Genomic DNA, 17,232 nt, shown 5'->3' with positions numbered 1-17,232 from the left:
AAACAGTTATCAAATAAATGTAACTAAGTGTAGCTAGTTATATTACCCAACTTCGATTTTTCTTTTATTGTTCTTGGAGTGCACCTACGCCCTCTGGTGGCCCTTCATATGTATTTACCTCCTCATCGTAAAGTTAAGAAGTTGCGGGACACACCGGTCCTCTAACACTGCTGTAGACCATAGACAATTAGTCGTGGGTGCGTATTTATTCTGAATAGTTTCTCTGAAAATGTACAATATTTTGGGCCATCAAAAAAAAAAAAAAAAAGAAATTGTATTTCCAATCTTTACTTTGAAGTTTTACATGCCGGATGTTTCGTCACTTGTAGTTCCGGTGGCTTCTGTGTGTGTACTGTGAAGTAAGACCCGAAAAGATATCAAACCTAGCTAATTCCTACGGAGACTGACATTCATTGTTAACGTTTAAACGTGAGCTCAGAGTGAACTCTGGGAGGTTCTGGGCTTCTGGGTCATGTACCGGCCGGACCAACCTGAGCAGAGGCCGCGGGTGCCGTTTGGTTCTCCACCGCCCCTCGGTCTGCATGTCAGACCCCCGGTGGCCTGTCCCCCGCCTCACCCTGGACACGGCGGCCCGTTTTCGGAGAACCGTTTTCTGTTCAGCAGGCTGCCAGCAAGCCACTTCGTCAGTGTACGTACCGACTCTTTTCAGCGCTACATCTGCGGCTAATAGCAGCGCTTTACTGCGCGGTTAGCTTTACGCAGGCAGCAGGTTGCCGCTGCTGTCTTTGTTCTGCTACAGATTCTACTTCTGTGAAGTATATATATCAGAATTTGAAGTAAATGAACATCCCTGTAGATAGACGGTGTTTCACAATGTGAGCAGTTTTCAGCACTGTAACTGTAATGTTGACAGATTCTTTTCACGATTAAACTTTAGCTGTATGCTAAATAAACCAATCACGAACCGCCTCACTGCATGCTGCTACATTATTTCAGTTTTTAAAACAGGGGTGCTCAAGTCCAGTCCTCCTAGAGCGACCATCCTGCAGCTTTCAGATGCATCCCTGCTCCAACACACTTGAATCAAATGAGTGGCTGGTTACCAGGCCTGTTTAGAGCTGATCCCGGTCTGTTGGAGTAAGGATGCTTCTAAAAGTTGCAGGATGTTGGCTCTCGAGGACTGGTCCTGAGCACTCCTGTTTTAAATGAACAGTGTTCCTGACGGCCATTCTGGAGGACATGTAAACTAGAGCCATAGCCTGAGAGTTTGGAGGAAATTGACTTTGTGATTTAGTGTTTTTTTTATTTTTGAACAGTAGTTTGTAGTAGGACAATCAATAAGGCAGGTATCAAAAAGAGCATACGCATATCCAAGAAATGTTTACCTCAGTACAGTTTTTAATGTGTAAAAATGTGCATATGTATTTTTGGATTAAAAGACTATTATGTAAAAAGAGAAATAAAATTGCAAATGCATAAATGTTTTCAGTGAAACACGATTTTCAACTGGACAAAAACAGTCTTTGAAAGGCAAATCACTAGTTTATGTGAGAGCAGAAGCTCATGATGGGGCTCTTGCTGTAGCGGCCCCTAGGTTATGGACCAGGTCACCTCTACATGCTAAGCAGCTCCTTCACCATCTCCTCTGAAATCCATCTATTTTCCCAACAATCAACACAGCATAAATTGTTTGTTCTTTCATGGACGTTATCATGTTACTTGATATGGTTATATCTTTACTTATCCCCTTAGTGTGCAATACTTTGATCAACCATTTGTTGTTTTCAAGTGTGCTTTACAAGAAGATGAATTGGCCTGAATAGCCATGGTTTCTGCATTAAAGCACAGCTCATGTTGATCCTCAAAACCATGGTGTGTTTTTGCAGCCAGCCTCTTTGATCTTACCTAGTTAATAATAGACACAAATCATAATTCACATACAATTGACAGTAAACTTATGTCCCGAAGTCAATGATCCGATGCACTTTGCTACACTTTGGATCCATTCTGACATGAATTTGTGTATGTGAACTGAAATATCAGAGCGAGTCGTACTCGATGACTGAGTGAACAAATGATCATACAGGCATTTTTCCACTGTCTGCCTGTTTAATAACAGAAGGATAGATGTTGTGTAGTGCCAGAGTTAGCAGGGGGACCTTTTGGGCTAACCAATGTTAGAAAATCATGGGTTGGTAATATTGCAGATAAGCATCATAACATCATCAGTTGAAGTAAATCCATATTTTCTTTACTGTCATCTCTGCCTCGAAGACTCTGGGATGTTAGCCCCCATTTTCACAGTCAGCTCTGATGGGGTGAGCATCTTCTAAAGTGAAACTCGTCACAGAGACAGAATTTGAAATCTGTGTGCAATCTGCATTCCAAAATGCAGAAATAAAATTACTGCATTCCAAACACTTGGGTGATATCGTTACACACACAGATGCTGTGATGATGTTTTGTAATGAACCATTTCGAGGTGCCTATAAATGTTGTAGAAGAACTTTTTTGGTTTTCACACCAACCTGTAGAAGTCGTAAAATTATTATTAAAGATGTACATAAAAAAGGAGCTAATTAAAATGACACTTTTTCTTAAAATCTAAGGCATACTGTTGTTTTGTACCTTTCTCAGCCAACAGCAAGATTTTCTGCAGTCCATTTACGTATTTTGGTTTTCCTTCCGTCGCGACAAACGCTTATTTTTTCCTGAAGATGGACAATTTGTGCCAGAAAGAGTAAGTTGACATGAACGTTAGTTGTTTAAACTGTTCTCAACCACATATCTTGTATATTAATGCTGATATTCAGTTAGCATGTTTTCAGTGGCAAACTTTAGCTGCCTATTTTGCAAGATTAGCTTATTCCTCACTTTTGTTTTCTTAAGTTTTTGTATGATTCTATTTGCATTCTTCTTTTGTTATGCCTAAATGAAGTGTTAAAGGAAATAATGCGTGTTTCTCATATTTTGCAGGGTAAAATTAAAAGTGAACAGAACCCCTGAAGAGATGATTTGGTTCTATAGTTGGCTTTTGAGATGCTCTCAGCTGTTTCTGCTGTGGCTTATTCAGCACTAACTAACAGGCTTGGAGAAACTAATGCATTTGTCTGGAGATGTGTAAAAATCTGAACTATTGAGAAATTTGTAAACTTACCTAACATTGCATAGTTCTAACTAGGATAAAATTTGCATTCTACTTTTGTCTTTCATTTGATCATTATTAGTATTATTCATGTGTTTCTAGATGCTTTTTAAGTATCTCAGATTCACTTTTGTTGTACTGCTAATTTTTTTTAATCAATTTATTGATATTAGAAGACTATGTGTATATCTTTGTGTAATAATTTTGTACAGTTTATGACTGCATTCTGTGCATTCCTATGACCTAGTAAACTTTATTTAATAGCTATGCAGTTAAAGATAAAATTCTGCACATTCTCATTGATTCTAAGTTTGGAAGTGATCATTTGTTAAGTTTACCCTTTTATTTCAAGCCTGTTTAGAACTTTGTCCTTGAGAGAAAGCACAATCAAATGTGGAGATCAAGACCTGGATTAACCTCAGACACTTCAGTGTTGTCAATCTGCACATGGAGGAGAAAAGAAGATGGTTCTACTAAAAGCTGAGATGTTTGATTTAATTGTGTTTATCTGTGGTTTCAGCAATTTTGTATGTATTTACTACCCTTACCTTTGCAGTTTTAATGTTCAGTAGGATATCATTTGAATTATTAAAAAAAAGTTTCTGCAACTTCAAAAATCATTTACTAAACTATAAATGTGAATCGGGATGTTTTTGTTTAATCTACTCATTAAATTTTATTTCATGTCAAACATTTGATGCTACATTTGTTTAATGTATGTCAATGGCTTTATTCATTGTGTTAGGTTATTTTAGTATCTTGCTTGTATTATGTATTTTGTTGTTGGGTGAGCTTTTGTAACAACTTCAAAGTTGCGACTGGTAAATTTTATAAAAGTGTATTTTATTTCACATATTTGCTTAAACTGTTACTGTTCTGACATGACTATGGGAGAGATAATAATATGTGGGGAAAAAAATCAGGATCCTCCTAGTCACCCTACAGCCATTTACTGAAATACACAGATTCTGGTCAGAAACAACTAATCAAAGCCAGGTGGAAGGTCTTAGCAATGTCAGTCATGCATGTGTATGTGCTGCTCACACCCTTCTCCTGTTCAAAGCATACCGTTCTTCAACCAGTGTGCTGCAGCTGTGCTAATGGAGGAGTACTCGAGAAATGGAGGAGAAGCAATGATAGATTGCTTCTCCTCCATTTCTCGAGTACTCGGCAGGCTCTGCCTTGGAGGGAGGGCTGTAGTGTAGTAGAGGTAGCAGAGGGCTGACTGTTAACTTTTCAAGCTAGGTCCATGGTTTTGTCTTGAAAATGTACTCTTTATTTCCAAATATGCTAGATACAGTAGTTCACCACCACACACGTCTGAAAGCTTGTGTCAATGAGAGTGAAGTCAGACCGTATTGATTGAAAATTTATTAAATGGATTTTTTTTAACCTTTTATATGTTGGAAGACATGCTTTTATTGGAGTCAAGTTTGGTTATAAATAATTATAATAATTGCTTAAGACATTAAAAAAGTAGTAATTACTCAGCTGGGATCAAAAAACTTATCAAGAAAATAGCCTACCAATTCAATCTTTATTATTTATACTTGCCTGATGAGTTCTAGGTTTAAAAATAGATAAAAAACATAAGCCCAGCACTGGCATTATAGATACAGAAAGATGCTACACATGTATGGAAAGAACATAGACATTTTTTCTCAAATAAACAAGCGCTTATATTAAGAAAAATAATAAGCTTTAGAGTTAAAACATTTTAATCAGCAAACTTGATATGTGAGTAACACAGAAGACTATTGACAAAATGATGATGAAACTAAAACTATTAGAAGCAAAATTGATAAAAATAGAACCAATAAAATGATGTAATGATGACAGTGTGTTAATTAGGTTTAACTAATTTAGGTTTGTTTACACCAAAATATGCTATGTGTGTTCATCACTCAGTAACACCAGAAATGTACAAAGTACAGCACATGAAATCCCTAGAATGTGCTACTGTAATAGTCTAGTATGAGTAGGAATGCTTAAAAACCAAGGATTGTATTGAAATGTGTCGGTGAGGTAAATTAGCTCTAAACTAAGGAATTAGTTTAGACAATTTGAGAAACTTGGTATATATTCCAAACGTACCAAGTTTGGAATACATACCAAACTTGGTATGTATTTATATACCAAGTCCAAACTTTCTACAAAAGTTTGGACACACTTTCTCATTGAATTCAATGAGAAGGTGTGTCCACACCTTTGGTCTGTACTGTGTGTATATATATATATATATATATATATATGTATATTTTCTATAACTTCTTGTATGAGCATTCTAAGAATAAGACCAAAATACTTTATGTTTATGGTTAAAGTTTGAGGTATGAAAATATTTTGAATATTTAAGATGATCATTTTCACAAGTTTACATAATAGTAACTATTTACAAAGGAATTGGGATCACCAGCAAACAATGAGACCCCCTTTGGACCCTGCACATCACTTTCACCTATACTGATTGTTATTAAAGTTTTATTGTGTATGTCACTAAAACATGAATTCTGAATACTCTCAGCCCCATTGTAGCAACTTCCCTATAGACCATAGTATAGTGGGAGGCAACCAGCAGCTTGTTCCTTCGGCAGAACTGCAACATCATCAGGCCCCCCTGTGGAATCCTTTAATTGTGAAACGCCACCCTCAAGACAACAGGTCTGTGTGTGAATATTTTTTTTTAAGCTGCTACTGCTATTGTACTTTTATTTCTTTAAAAATTTGAAATGCATTCTTATTCGTTTTTAGTGATCGGGCTGGAGAGGAATTTCTGAGATGCCTTGCGGCCAACAAACCTCTACCAGACTATCTCAAAGGGAACATGACATACAATTTGTTGGATGCATTGAAGTCTGCTAAAGACCTGAAAGAAGCAGTCAAAGGAGATCCACAGTTCCAGAAGCACGCTGGCAGGAACAAGAGTCGAAGCAGAAGTCGAAGTCGGGGCAGAAGTCGAGGGAGGTCTCGAGCCAAAAGCCGACCAAGAAGCAAAAGCAGGGGAAGAAGCAGAAGTATGGGAAGAAGCAAAAGCTGTGTGCGTGGAAAGAGTCGAGCTAGAAGCAAAAGTAGGGCTCGCAGTCGAAGCCGAAGTCAGAGCAAAAAGAGTCACAAACGAAGTAAGAGCAAAGTCAGAAGGTCTAAGTCCCGTAGTGCCAGTATTGAAAAAAAGAGGAAGAGGAGCCCTGTGCATAGTAGTAGCAGTGTTGGCAGCAGCAGTAACAATTTGACAGAAAATAGTTTGTTGGAAGGACTGAAGATGGTGATAAAGAGCAAAGATTTGGAAGAACGGTTACCAGCGCTCAAAGATGCCATCCTTGGTATTCAGGTAAGAGTCTTCAGCCATTACTTTTTCACTGAGTCGTTTTGAAAAATTGTTACCCATGATTTCTTAAAAATGAAAATAATGCAATTCAGCTGCTTTTTATTTTCATTCAGTTTCATTAATATTCAATAAGTCGATCAGAGAATCCACATTGTGCAATCAAACATCAAACAGATACATGTAACTTGCATTTAAATTATGAACACGGAAATGGATTACCCATTTGTGTGCAATCAAATGTCACAGGGTTTTCATATTAATCTGGAAGCTGAGTTCACACTCTGCAGCTGCAATGGAGACTGGAATTACAAAACGGCAGCTAAAGTTTTGAAATCAGGGAACATCTCTCAAATTGAAGTGATCAGAAATTGGCAAAATTCTCTGATCTTGAGAGGATGGGCTCATTTTGCATCAGACGCAATCCAAAGACTCTACAGCTCCTCATTGTGCAGTCAGGTCCCGGATAGCGAGAGTTCAGAATTAATTTAGCTCAGAATTCAGGTCAGAGATGATACTCGGATGGGATATGTTTTTTATTATAATGGATGGGAACATTTGCTACAAATTTTCTCGGAAAATGTGTTTCCATTTTGCTTCTTTCACATGAAGTCTTTTTAGCAAAAGCCACTTAAAGCGAGTGTAAAAACCTTTATGCAAAATTTAGGATGTTTCTTCAAATTTTACTGTTTCCATCAACCTTTTCCAACACGATACTTAAAAACCTTGATGGAAAAACGGCAAGTTTCAAGATGGGCTAAGTTCTCAGTGGAGCAAATATGTTAATATAATGCTATACGGCTTAAAAAGCCATCTGGTCATAACGTCTCACAGAACCCAACTTTACAAAATGCAAACTTGATTTCAAGTGCAGAAATAGATATATTACATAGATATATAAATATATATATTATGGTAAAGCCATAAAAGATCATATTATATGTGTTTGAAGGGTATGTGTCACACTCTAGAAATCACAGAAATGAATCAAAATTTTACCATATTGTTCATGCAGAATGCATTAATTACCAGACCAATTTAATCTTTCCCCTTATTCCCTGTAAGTAATTGTTTCAATTTGTTCTGCACAGGTCTCTGATGAAACCAAGAAGCTGGAAAGTACCTCTGCTAAGTGTAAGATTGAGAAGCGGAGCAGCCTGGACATTATGACATCGATGGAAAGCGACAGCATGTTGCTTCCTCATGAGAGAGTTGGCAGTGACTTTTCTTGGCTCAATGACAACGGTCAGGAGAACCTGTCCGTTCAGAAGGCTAGTGAGCTGGAGGATGAGGAGTCTTTCCTGTATGGGGCTGAACCACCTCAGAATGGAGGCCATGTCAAAGTGGACAAAAACCATTCTTCTGGTGTTGGCCGTCACCAGAACACGTCCCTGTTCAGTGGGCTCAATAATTTGGTTGATCCAAAACCCCCCCAACAGATATCTTTATCGACTTTCTCCTCCGTCAGTCTGGATAGCATAGAATGTGAGAAAATCAAGAATATATTAAGCAACCTGGGTGGAAAATCAGATATTGGCAAGATGCTGATGAAGACTCAAGGCCAAAAGGAGGGCAGTGAGGCGTCTGGTGCACTATTCAGTTCTGACACAGCAGCAGAGACACTGAGTAACCCAAATGTACGGAAAGCTCTGGAGTCTCTGCAGTCTCTGATCAAAGGTTAGCACCTTCTCTCTTTCTTTGTTGTCTGTTACAACAGGGCCATTTGTTTTTTCTTCAGTATGCAGATAAACATGTTGCCCAATGGCAAAGACGAGGTTATCCTTGTGGATTTAAATCGGTGTTATGTATGCAGAATAAAATGACTCTTCGTGAAACTATTTCTACAACAGAGGGTCTTTCACTCAGAGGCTTCCTCAGATCTGCTGTAACGTAGATTACTACAGGAGATCCTTTCCTGCCCACAGCCATTTTTATCTATGGCTCCTCATTGATTAAACTTGGAAAGCTTGATGTACATTTACTTTGCCTCTGGCCCCATCAAAGTATTTTACAATGGATTTTAATATGTCATTTGCTGATTGTAACTCAAGAGTTTTTGTCATGTGCCTCCTCACTGTTTGTCTCCTGATTTGGAGATCCTGATTTTTGAGTTTGTGTTTCTTATCATACAGCTTATCTTAGAAGAAGAAAAGCCCAAAGCCTCTGGGCTTATCTTCCAGTTATTTATCTAGCTCTGCTGAACAAAGCAAAGAGTGGACATAAAAAAGTAAAATGCTGATATTAATAATTGAAATTGTCTCATGCATTAGCTTCTTTACTGTCGTCTTTGATACACTGAAATCTGTTTTGTCTGACTTCCTTAAGCAACAAAGGAGAAACGGACAAAAAGTAACGACCAGTCCCTGACCTCGTCTGATAAACACAAGGTAAGAGATTCTCAAGCAACCGTGATTATTAAATTAAGCATCCAAATGTTGAAACGCATCCTCTCACACTTGTACTTAAAAACATATCCTATGCTTTACAGTCAGGTGACCAAGGTGACAAGAAAAGAGCTAAAATGAAGCAAATTGAATCCCTAGCGGCAGAAATTGAGGAGTTGCTTAGACACGAAGGTAACAAGTTTTCTCTGTAGGTTTTCTTCCTTTTGTAAACCCTCTCTCCACCATACTTTGCAGCATTTATTTTCTGTTCCCAGGACTGGGTTTTATTTCCCCAGTGGTTGGGTTTTACTGCCAGAAATGTCAGGAGTTCATTGGAGATTTGAATTCTGCTGAAAACCATGCAACTTTCCACCAAAGTGTGAGTATCTTTGTGCTGCATGTTCTGTTGCTGTCATGTAAATGTGAACGTTATTTGGTGATAAAGCTCCCTGCCCATGATAGAGAGTGCCTATTTTATTAGGTAATAAATTAATTTTGTCCATCCAGTCAACTTGTCAGTCAGCTGACTACTGTATAAAGGTCTGAAATCATAGAAAAATGTTGGGCCTGAATATAAACAATAAAAGGACCAAAATGTGGACAGTTTGACCTGCCTAGGGAATGTTGATCTAACAAAATATGACAGAACCTTTCAGTAAAGTTCATCTGGAAAGTGTTTACTGCGCTTCACATTTTATGTTACAGTATTATTCCACATTCTATTAAACTGTCTTTCCTAAAAATTCGACATACAAATATCCCATTATGACAATACTGAAAAAAAATTGAAATATTTGCAAATAAATAAAAAATAGGAAACCAAGAAATCACATTTACATAAGTATTCACAGCCTACGCTTAATACTTTGCTGACCCACTTTTGGCAGCAATTTCAGCCTCCAGTCTTTCGAACACGATGCTACCAGCTTAACTCACCTGTGGTTTAGACAGTCTGGCCCATTCTCCTCTCTGCAGTTCTTCTCCAGCTCCACCAGGTTGGATGGAAATGTCTGTCAGCCGTTTTCAGATCTCTTCAGAGATCAATCAAATTCCAGTCTTGATCTTTCTGCCACTGTTCTGTGGTGCAACGTCTGCCTGCATTTTACAAAGAATATTTAGTTGCTACAATTAAGTCGTCCTGTTGGAGGGTGCTTTACGCTTTTAATGTGTTCCGAATCTCATCAAGTTGGTATCTTGACACTCCTGTTTTATTAAATTCGGGCTGACCTTTTTATTTATTTATTTATTTTACATTTTATAGTGGCTGGACAAGCATACTAGAGACAGCAAAGGTCACAGCAGCAGCACCAGCAGCCAACCCTCCCATTCAGCCTCCTGGAGTGACAGAGACCTTCAGAGGAATTGGAAGGATGAGAAGGAGCACCGGAGCAGCCAACGAGACAGCAGGCCTGAGCAGGCAAACATCTGCTTTAAGGAAGAGATGAAGAAGGAGAGGATGCTCATAACCGTCAGCAGAGGGCTAACGCCTCCACCTCAAAGTGTCGCTGTGAAACAGGAGAACAAGGAGCACGGGAAAGAAAAACCAGACAGCAGTGATAAATCGTCCAAAACCAGCAGAGAGAAACACAAGACGGAAAATTCTGAGAGCTGTGACAGCAGCGAAGAAGAGAAATCACCTAAAGTCAAACATTCTAAAAAGAAGAAGAAGAAGGAGAAAAAGAAGAAGAAGAAGAGTAAGAATTAATGTTTGTAGAGTACGGGTTTCTAGGAATGCTGGTTCATCGCTGCAGCTCAACGTTAAAACTTTCAGGTCTTAAATTTCGTCAAAAAACCTCTTTCTGTATTGTTGTTTCTTTTGTTCTGATCTGAGAAGAGAGTTCACCTTAAAAATCCCAAATTTATTTTGCTGCATTGGTAAGTTCTCCTGCACAAAGAAAAAACATATAGAAGTATCTGTGTGTGTTACAGAGAGGGATGTTGGTGGGAGTCACAACCTGGATTGGAGTTTTGAGGCAGATGCATTTAATTCCCTTCTTTTCAGATGTTTGTCTTTTTATCTTTATTCCTCAGTCTGCAGTTTTAACATGGAACTTGGTGTTGGCTGACGGTAGGAAGGTCTCCAAAATGTCGTACCATCCTTGCTTTCTGACTCCACCGTGTAAACACATTGATCTTTACTGGCTCCGTTTATGTACTTAAACATTACAACTGGCTAATTGTCGTCACATTTATTATGAGTATTTTCCAATTCTTTATTTTCCTATTTTTATCAGAACTCCCAACATGACACGTGTCTGTATCTTGTGAGATTGTAAATAAAGAAACCAAACCTTTTTAATAAAATGTGTTAAACGTCGGATGTAATTGTTGAAGTGGTGTCATTGTTGTCAGAATAATGGAACTGCCAAAAAGACACTATTGCTATCCTGTCTGAAACCTGGAGAGTCGTGATGTGTTGGTGTAACAGGCACAGTTGCAGATTTGTCATCGTTGGTATTACGGGGCAGTTCTGTGCACCGCTGGCCCAGAAGAGTGCAGAACACACACTGAATCTGAAAAGTGATGATTAAATCTTGTTTTTCATGTTTGTATAATGGACATAAACATTCCTCAGTGTAACTCCCACTGTCATGTACGGAGAATGTCGAGTGTTTTGACATAAAACCAGACAAGATCAGTCATTTGAAAACCTAACTCTAAATAGAGCATGAAGTATGAATACATCAGCAAGAGTGATAAATACTTCTGTCTTCCTCACAATAAGAAAGGTTTTGTAAGAAGTCGGGGCATAAATGTAAAATGTATAGTGCAGTTGCCTACATTTTTACACCTTTACACTGATAATTTATAGAAACAAAACCCACTTTCTCCCCAATTGTTATGACAGCGTGTGAAGCCTGAGGAATTGTTTCATTTACTGAATTTGGGGATGAATAGAAAGACTATTGAAACCTAGTTAGACTGCACAGTGCCACAGTTGGTTGTGGAACCAACTGCGTTGCAGCGAGAAGGTCCTGCATTTGAATCCCGGCCCAGGAGTTTGTATGTTCTCCCCGTGCGTGTGAGGGTTCTCTCCAGGAATGCCTGCTTCCTCCTACAGTCCAAAAACATGACTGTTACATGAATTGGTCTCTCTTGGTAGGAATGTTACCAGAGAAGGATGTGTGCGTGCATGGCTGCTTGTCCTGTTTGTCTCTGTGTTGCCCTATGATGGAATGGGAGTTGTGAAATTTTCTCTTGTATATTCAACTGTGTCAATTATTAGTTTTATTACAGAAATTAAATTAATTTCCCTTTCTCCTACTCCATAGAAATAGTTGGAACACCTGATTCCTTAGAAATGTAGGATTAAAGAAGATAGAAGGGCAAGTGGTGAAACGGGAGTCAGCCTACCTGTTATCTAACAGATTATTATCTGACACATTATTGTAAATGACCAGAATACAGTTGGTTTTCCTAAATGTGTGAAGACAGGCGGCAAATGGAACAAGAATGGAACCAGAGATGGTCATGTTGAGGACCGTTACCCCTGAGCCACATAGTGATCATTTAACCCTTCATTTTTTGCATTCATATGTTGTATTTTCGTTAATATGCAAATGTATTTTGTTAAAATACATTATTTTTTAGTATCTTAAAAAAAAATACACTTACATTTGCATTTTTGAGCTGAAAATTACAGCTTACTAATATTTTCTACATTTGTAGGTAGAAGTCGGATACTGACACAGTTTTCAGCACGGTGAGCTGGAGAAAGTAGTTTTCCCTTTCAAGGTGAGTGTTCCTGCAGTGAGTTGATGTTTTGCTCTCATCATGAAGCTAAGAGTAACACAGGTTGACGAAGATGCAGAATAAAGATGTATTTTTTTCCCTACTTTTAATAAAAAAAATTTCTAACCCGTTTCTTCATCCAAAAGGACAAACACACACACAAAACATTTGCAACACAAATGTCTTGTTTTGTTTTTTTCATGATTTCTGAGCTGGTCAGTTTTTGGGGAACACAGTTGGTGTTCAAGATTGAATCCCATTCAGTAACGGGGACCAAAACTATAAACATCTCCCATAACACAAGTAGGCGAAACTCCGACATTCACATCAACAACACATTTAACACCCAACTTTGGTAAAGGATGGAGATTCTTTGGTACCTCTGGTTTATTGTCTCCCTTTGGAGAGTCCATTTTTTTTCAGGCCTTCTGTATCCTGAATGTTCTCATGAAAAAGCTGAGTACATTTTCCAAACTACAAGTCAAGAAAATCTAACGTTGTTTGAAAACTTTCAAAATAAACTAAATTTTAAAAAAATGAAAGTTTTGTCTTTTGGTCTGTCCTGTTGCTTTAAGCATTACAATGTATTATTTAAACTAATAACTTCTGACACAACTTAACGGAATGTCTCAGAACTTCTAATCACTAATCAATGACTTTCTGTTTCCCTGGGTTATAAATATGACAGAGAGGCAAATTTCATTTAAGCCACCAGGCTGACATGCAGTGAGAGGTGAGCACTGCTGAAGAACTGCAGCAAAACACATCATCTTGGTGTCAGCAAGTCTCCACAACATCCAGCAGACTCCAACTAATAGATGTCATAAAAGCCCATTCCATCCTACCAACATAAACATAAACATGTGGAGTTGTCTGAACTACATAAGGATTTTACCTGAACGTTTGGGTATCTATTGATTGAAAATTAATTGATTCATACAGTGCTTCATAATAACCAACTAGGGTGACCAAAGCACTTTACAGTAAACAATACCAAGGGAACAATAGAATCAACACTAGAAATAAGGAAAGTGGCTCTATTCTGCTTAGTATTTAAGGCCTTAAACTTGGACTTAAAGATGCCCGGGTCAGAGGTGGAGGGAAGGTCTAACATGGGTCAGAAAAGTCCAGTCCTCAAGGGCTACCATCCTGCAACTTTTAGATGCATCTCTGCTCAAACACACCTGGATCAAATCAACTGTTCGTTACCAGCCTGTTACAGAGCCGAATGAATGCTGGTGAGGGAATTCAGACATGTTGGAGCAGAGCTGCATGTAAAAGTTTCAGGATGGCCCCCATGGACTTGGGGACCCCTGGTCTAAAGGGTGTCCGTCTGGGTGCTGCTGTAGAAAAGATCCGGTCACCCCAATGCTTTGGCTTCATCCTTGGGACATCTTAATAAAACTTGATTTGATGACCTCAGAGATCTCCCATGTACAGAAAGACTTAATAGTTTAGATAAATAAGGTGGGGCAAGACTATTAAGAACTTTTAAAAAGCAATAAATAAGCTGGTTTTACTGATTTTGTTGCTACAAATGTCCAGTCACACATGGTGACACAAAGTTAGCCAGTAAGTCAGGTGACTCAGGCTCTGCTATTTTCCTGAAAATGTGTCTCTGCGAGTCCCGACCTGCCTGTGGGTTTATCCTGGTTCTGCTTTGTTGCTTTGAGTTAAATCCAAAGCTAAGTCTCCCGTAGCAACGCTGAGTCCAGTTCTTTGAGCAGGACTCAAAGAACCTACAGGACCAATTCCTAAACTGACTTTTGCACAAAAACCAACAACACTCAGTGTTTGACTAAGATCCTGGAGTAAAGCACATGATGTGTTTATGGTTAGTTTTTGCTGCAAGCAGACAAATTTTCGTCATACTAAGCATGCTCCATCATGATGACTAAGATTGACCGTTTATTCTCTGCAGAGCTAAACGACGCTGATGAGCCATTAGATTCAGGGGTGCTGGAGAACGGAGAACTTCTGAAAGCTGCAGGATAGTAGATCCTGAGGACTGGACTTGGGCCAACCTGCTTTAAATCAAGGCTAAAATCCCATTTGTTTGGTCAACAATAACTGGAACATGATCCGTTTTAAACTGTGATCTTTTCTGTACTTTCTTTACAGTGTAACGTTTCTGATTGTTTGATGTTTTCATCAAGTAAAACTCTTTAAACTGCCTTGTTGCTGAAAAGTGCGTCATCGCCCTTCTCCTTTCTGCAGAGTAGAGCTGCTCTGGAACAAGTACCAGGTTCTTCATGGCCTGAAATACTGAAACTGGACACGAGAAAAAAAAACACATTTTAATGAGTCATCATGTGAAAGACAAAATTTGATCACAGTCAGACCCAAAGATTTCTACTGGCTTGTAACATTATCTGTGTTATATTCTGTCTTAAGTTGATAAAGTTGTCCAGAATAACATCATTATCCATTTTTTATTCCTTCAGATATTGGCTCTTCATGTTTTTGCAATCATTAATATTCCTGAAATTAAGAGCAGATTTCCTGCACAGCTGTTTATTTTGCAATTTGACTGCATTATGTCAAATTGAATTGTATTTAATTAGATATAAATCTGTCTGTCTGATTAAACTGTATGTGTATGAACTGAACATTTTCATTTTACTGAGTATGAATTGGACAACAAGGTTCTTTGAGATCATTTTTCTTAATTAATTGACTAAACTTACTTGAATTAAAATCCTTATCTACTTTGTGACAATTATGACTAATCTATTCCTTTTTTCCCCTAAGAGTGAAACTCCCACTAGTCGCCTTCATCTGATCAGATGTTATTTGTATGACTGGATTCCGGTCATTTTGGATTAAACAAAGAGTAAAAAAAAAAGAAAGCTGGTGGGAAACTATGCCAGAGGCTTTTAGGATAACAGGAAAACTTTATCACATGTGGATTAGGCATAGAAAGAAGGAGTGGCTGAAACAGTTACGAGAAGCAGCTCTTATTTCTCTTCCTCTGTACGATGTTCACCACAAGTTTAATGCAGCTGGCAGCACAAAGCAGCACACACACATTCCACTCGGACTTTGACTGGGCCTGTCTGGCGCAGAAACACGACCCAGCCTGACATCGGCTCACGTCAGACATATCGAGGTTTTAACTGTCTCAACTTGCAGCTCTTCTTCAGAACGGTGTTCGTCTCTGTGCGCTCATGACCTCAGGTCATGTGACTGTGTTTAGGTGAAACCACTGATAATGCAAACTGCTTCACTGCCCTGAATCTTTGATGGAAACTAAAAGCTTGTGAGGAGCCTAATGATGAGCTTTTAACAGGAAGTGCTGTGTTACTGGATGATCAAAATGCTTTTATCCTCCTGTCAGCTGGAGATGTATAGATAAGTCCCTCTATGTGGACGAACAGACTTCCCCACTGAGCTTTTCCTGCAACGTCCCCTCATTCAAACATCACTAGGCACCAACAGGGTACTTTACCTTCACAGTCACTTCTCACAAAAGTGCAAATATATCACTTCTTTTTACAAACGTATACATTCAAAATGTTTGGCTTTTTGGTTGCGATTTTATTTACAAGTTCTCCAGTGCTTCTCTGAATTAGTTAAGAAATAAAATACACACTATAGTAATAACAGGATTACTGTAATTATTACAGAGAAAACAACTCTAAGTGAAGATTTACTAAAAGTGAGTATGCTGTCCTCACTATGTGAAAATAGGCATCAATCTAAAATCATCACGTCAAGACACATGTCAAAAGGATTCACATATACCCTATGGGTCTCTGTGTTGTCCTGTAAACAGACTGGCCGCCTGTCCAGGGTGCAAGACTGCTGGAGAAAGACACCAGCTTCCTCATCACCCTGCAGGAATAAGTAGGTGTAGAAGGCAAATGAACGATGAATCATTTCAACATGTTCATCGCTAATAATGTGACATATATGCAGTAAAATTCATCTGAAATACAGACAAATCTGTAAAAGGCAAAATCTCAATCTCTCTGCTTTGGCTCCTAGTCAGTCTTTTCTAAATCTTCAGAGCCTAATGTTGTCATATCTTCTTCTCAGGAAGGAGACGGTGTGTGTCCAGTGTGACGTGGGCTGAAAGGTTAATCAGAGAGGAAGAAAACAATTATTCAAAAGCCATTCATCCAAAACATAAAAAGACAGATTATAATTTGCTAATTTCCTGAGAGATACCTACTTTAACTTTTGGTAATATGTCCATGAAACAAAAATGGAACTGTTTGACTTCAACAATAAATGTTAAATTTGGAGGAAAAAGAGTGAAATCTGAAAACCTAAAGCAACATCAACTCAACTGTGAAGTTATGGAGTGGCAGTTTGGTGTGTGTGTGTGTAGTACTACAAAATAATCAAGGTGTGTAACTATTAAAGATGAAAAGTATTAAACCAAGACAATCCAGTTTAAAATTGAACTAATTCAAAACGCAAGAAAAGGTCATGCAAAAATTAACCTTAGAAATTTAAGAAAGGAACAATTAAACAATTATTCTGACATTTAGTCAAGTGAAATGATTTTTGTATCATATCTGATTTTAAAATCTCTCAGCGTACACCAGAACATGGGAATGTTCAAGAAAAGAATAAAAAACATTTTTAAAATTTTGCTATTGAATATTCATCTATTTTGGACGAATCTCTTATCTTTCTATTGATCAGAGTAAATATTATTGATCCCCTTAGAATAGGCCTGC

At 38.2% G+C, this 17,232-nt stretch overlaps 1 protein-coding gene across 1 annotated transcript; it reads left to right on the top strand.

Moving 5' to 3' along the window:
- Nucleotides 1-338: 338 nt before the first annotated feature.
- On the top strand, nucleotides 339-11,132 carry LOC102221781. The gene is made up of 8 exons (XM_014475253.2): nucleotides 339-649; nucleotides 5,631-5,767; nucleotides 5,858-6,434; nucleotides 7,520-8,105; nucleotides 8,754-8,815; nucleotides 8,917-9,004; nucleotides 9,088-9,191; nucleotides 10,074-11,132. The coding sequence occupies exons 1-8, from the start codon at nucleotides 473-475 to the stop codon at nucleotides 10,515-10,517; spliced, it is 2,175 nt and encodes a 724-aa protein (XP_014330739.2). The 5' UTR covers nucleotides 339-472; the 3' UTR covers nucleotides 10,518-11,132.
- The last annotated feature ends 6,100 nt before the right edge of the window (nucleotides 11,133-17,232 follow it).

The sequence above is a fragment of the Xiphophorus maculatus genome, chromosome 22, assembly GCF_002775205.1.
Source record: "Xiphophorus maculatus strain JP 163 A chromosome 22, X_maculatus-5.0-male, whole genome shotgun sequence".
Taxonomy (NCBI): Eukaryota; Metazoa; Chordata; class Actinopteri; order Cyprinodontiformes; family Poeciliidae; genus Xiphophorus; species Xiphophorus maculatus.
Note: the sequence above shows the minus strand (reverse complement) of the source record. Positions and strands in the feature narration are given on the sequence as shown.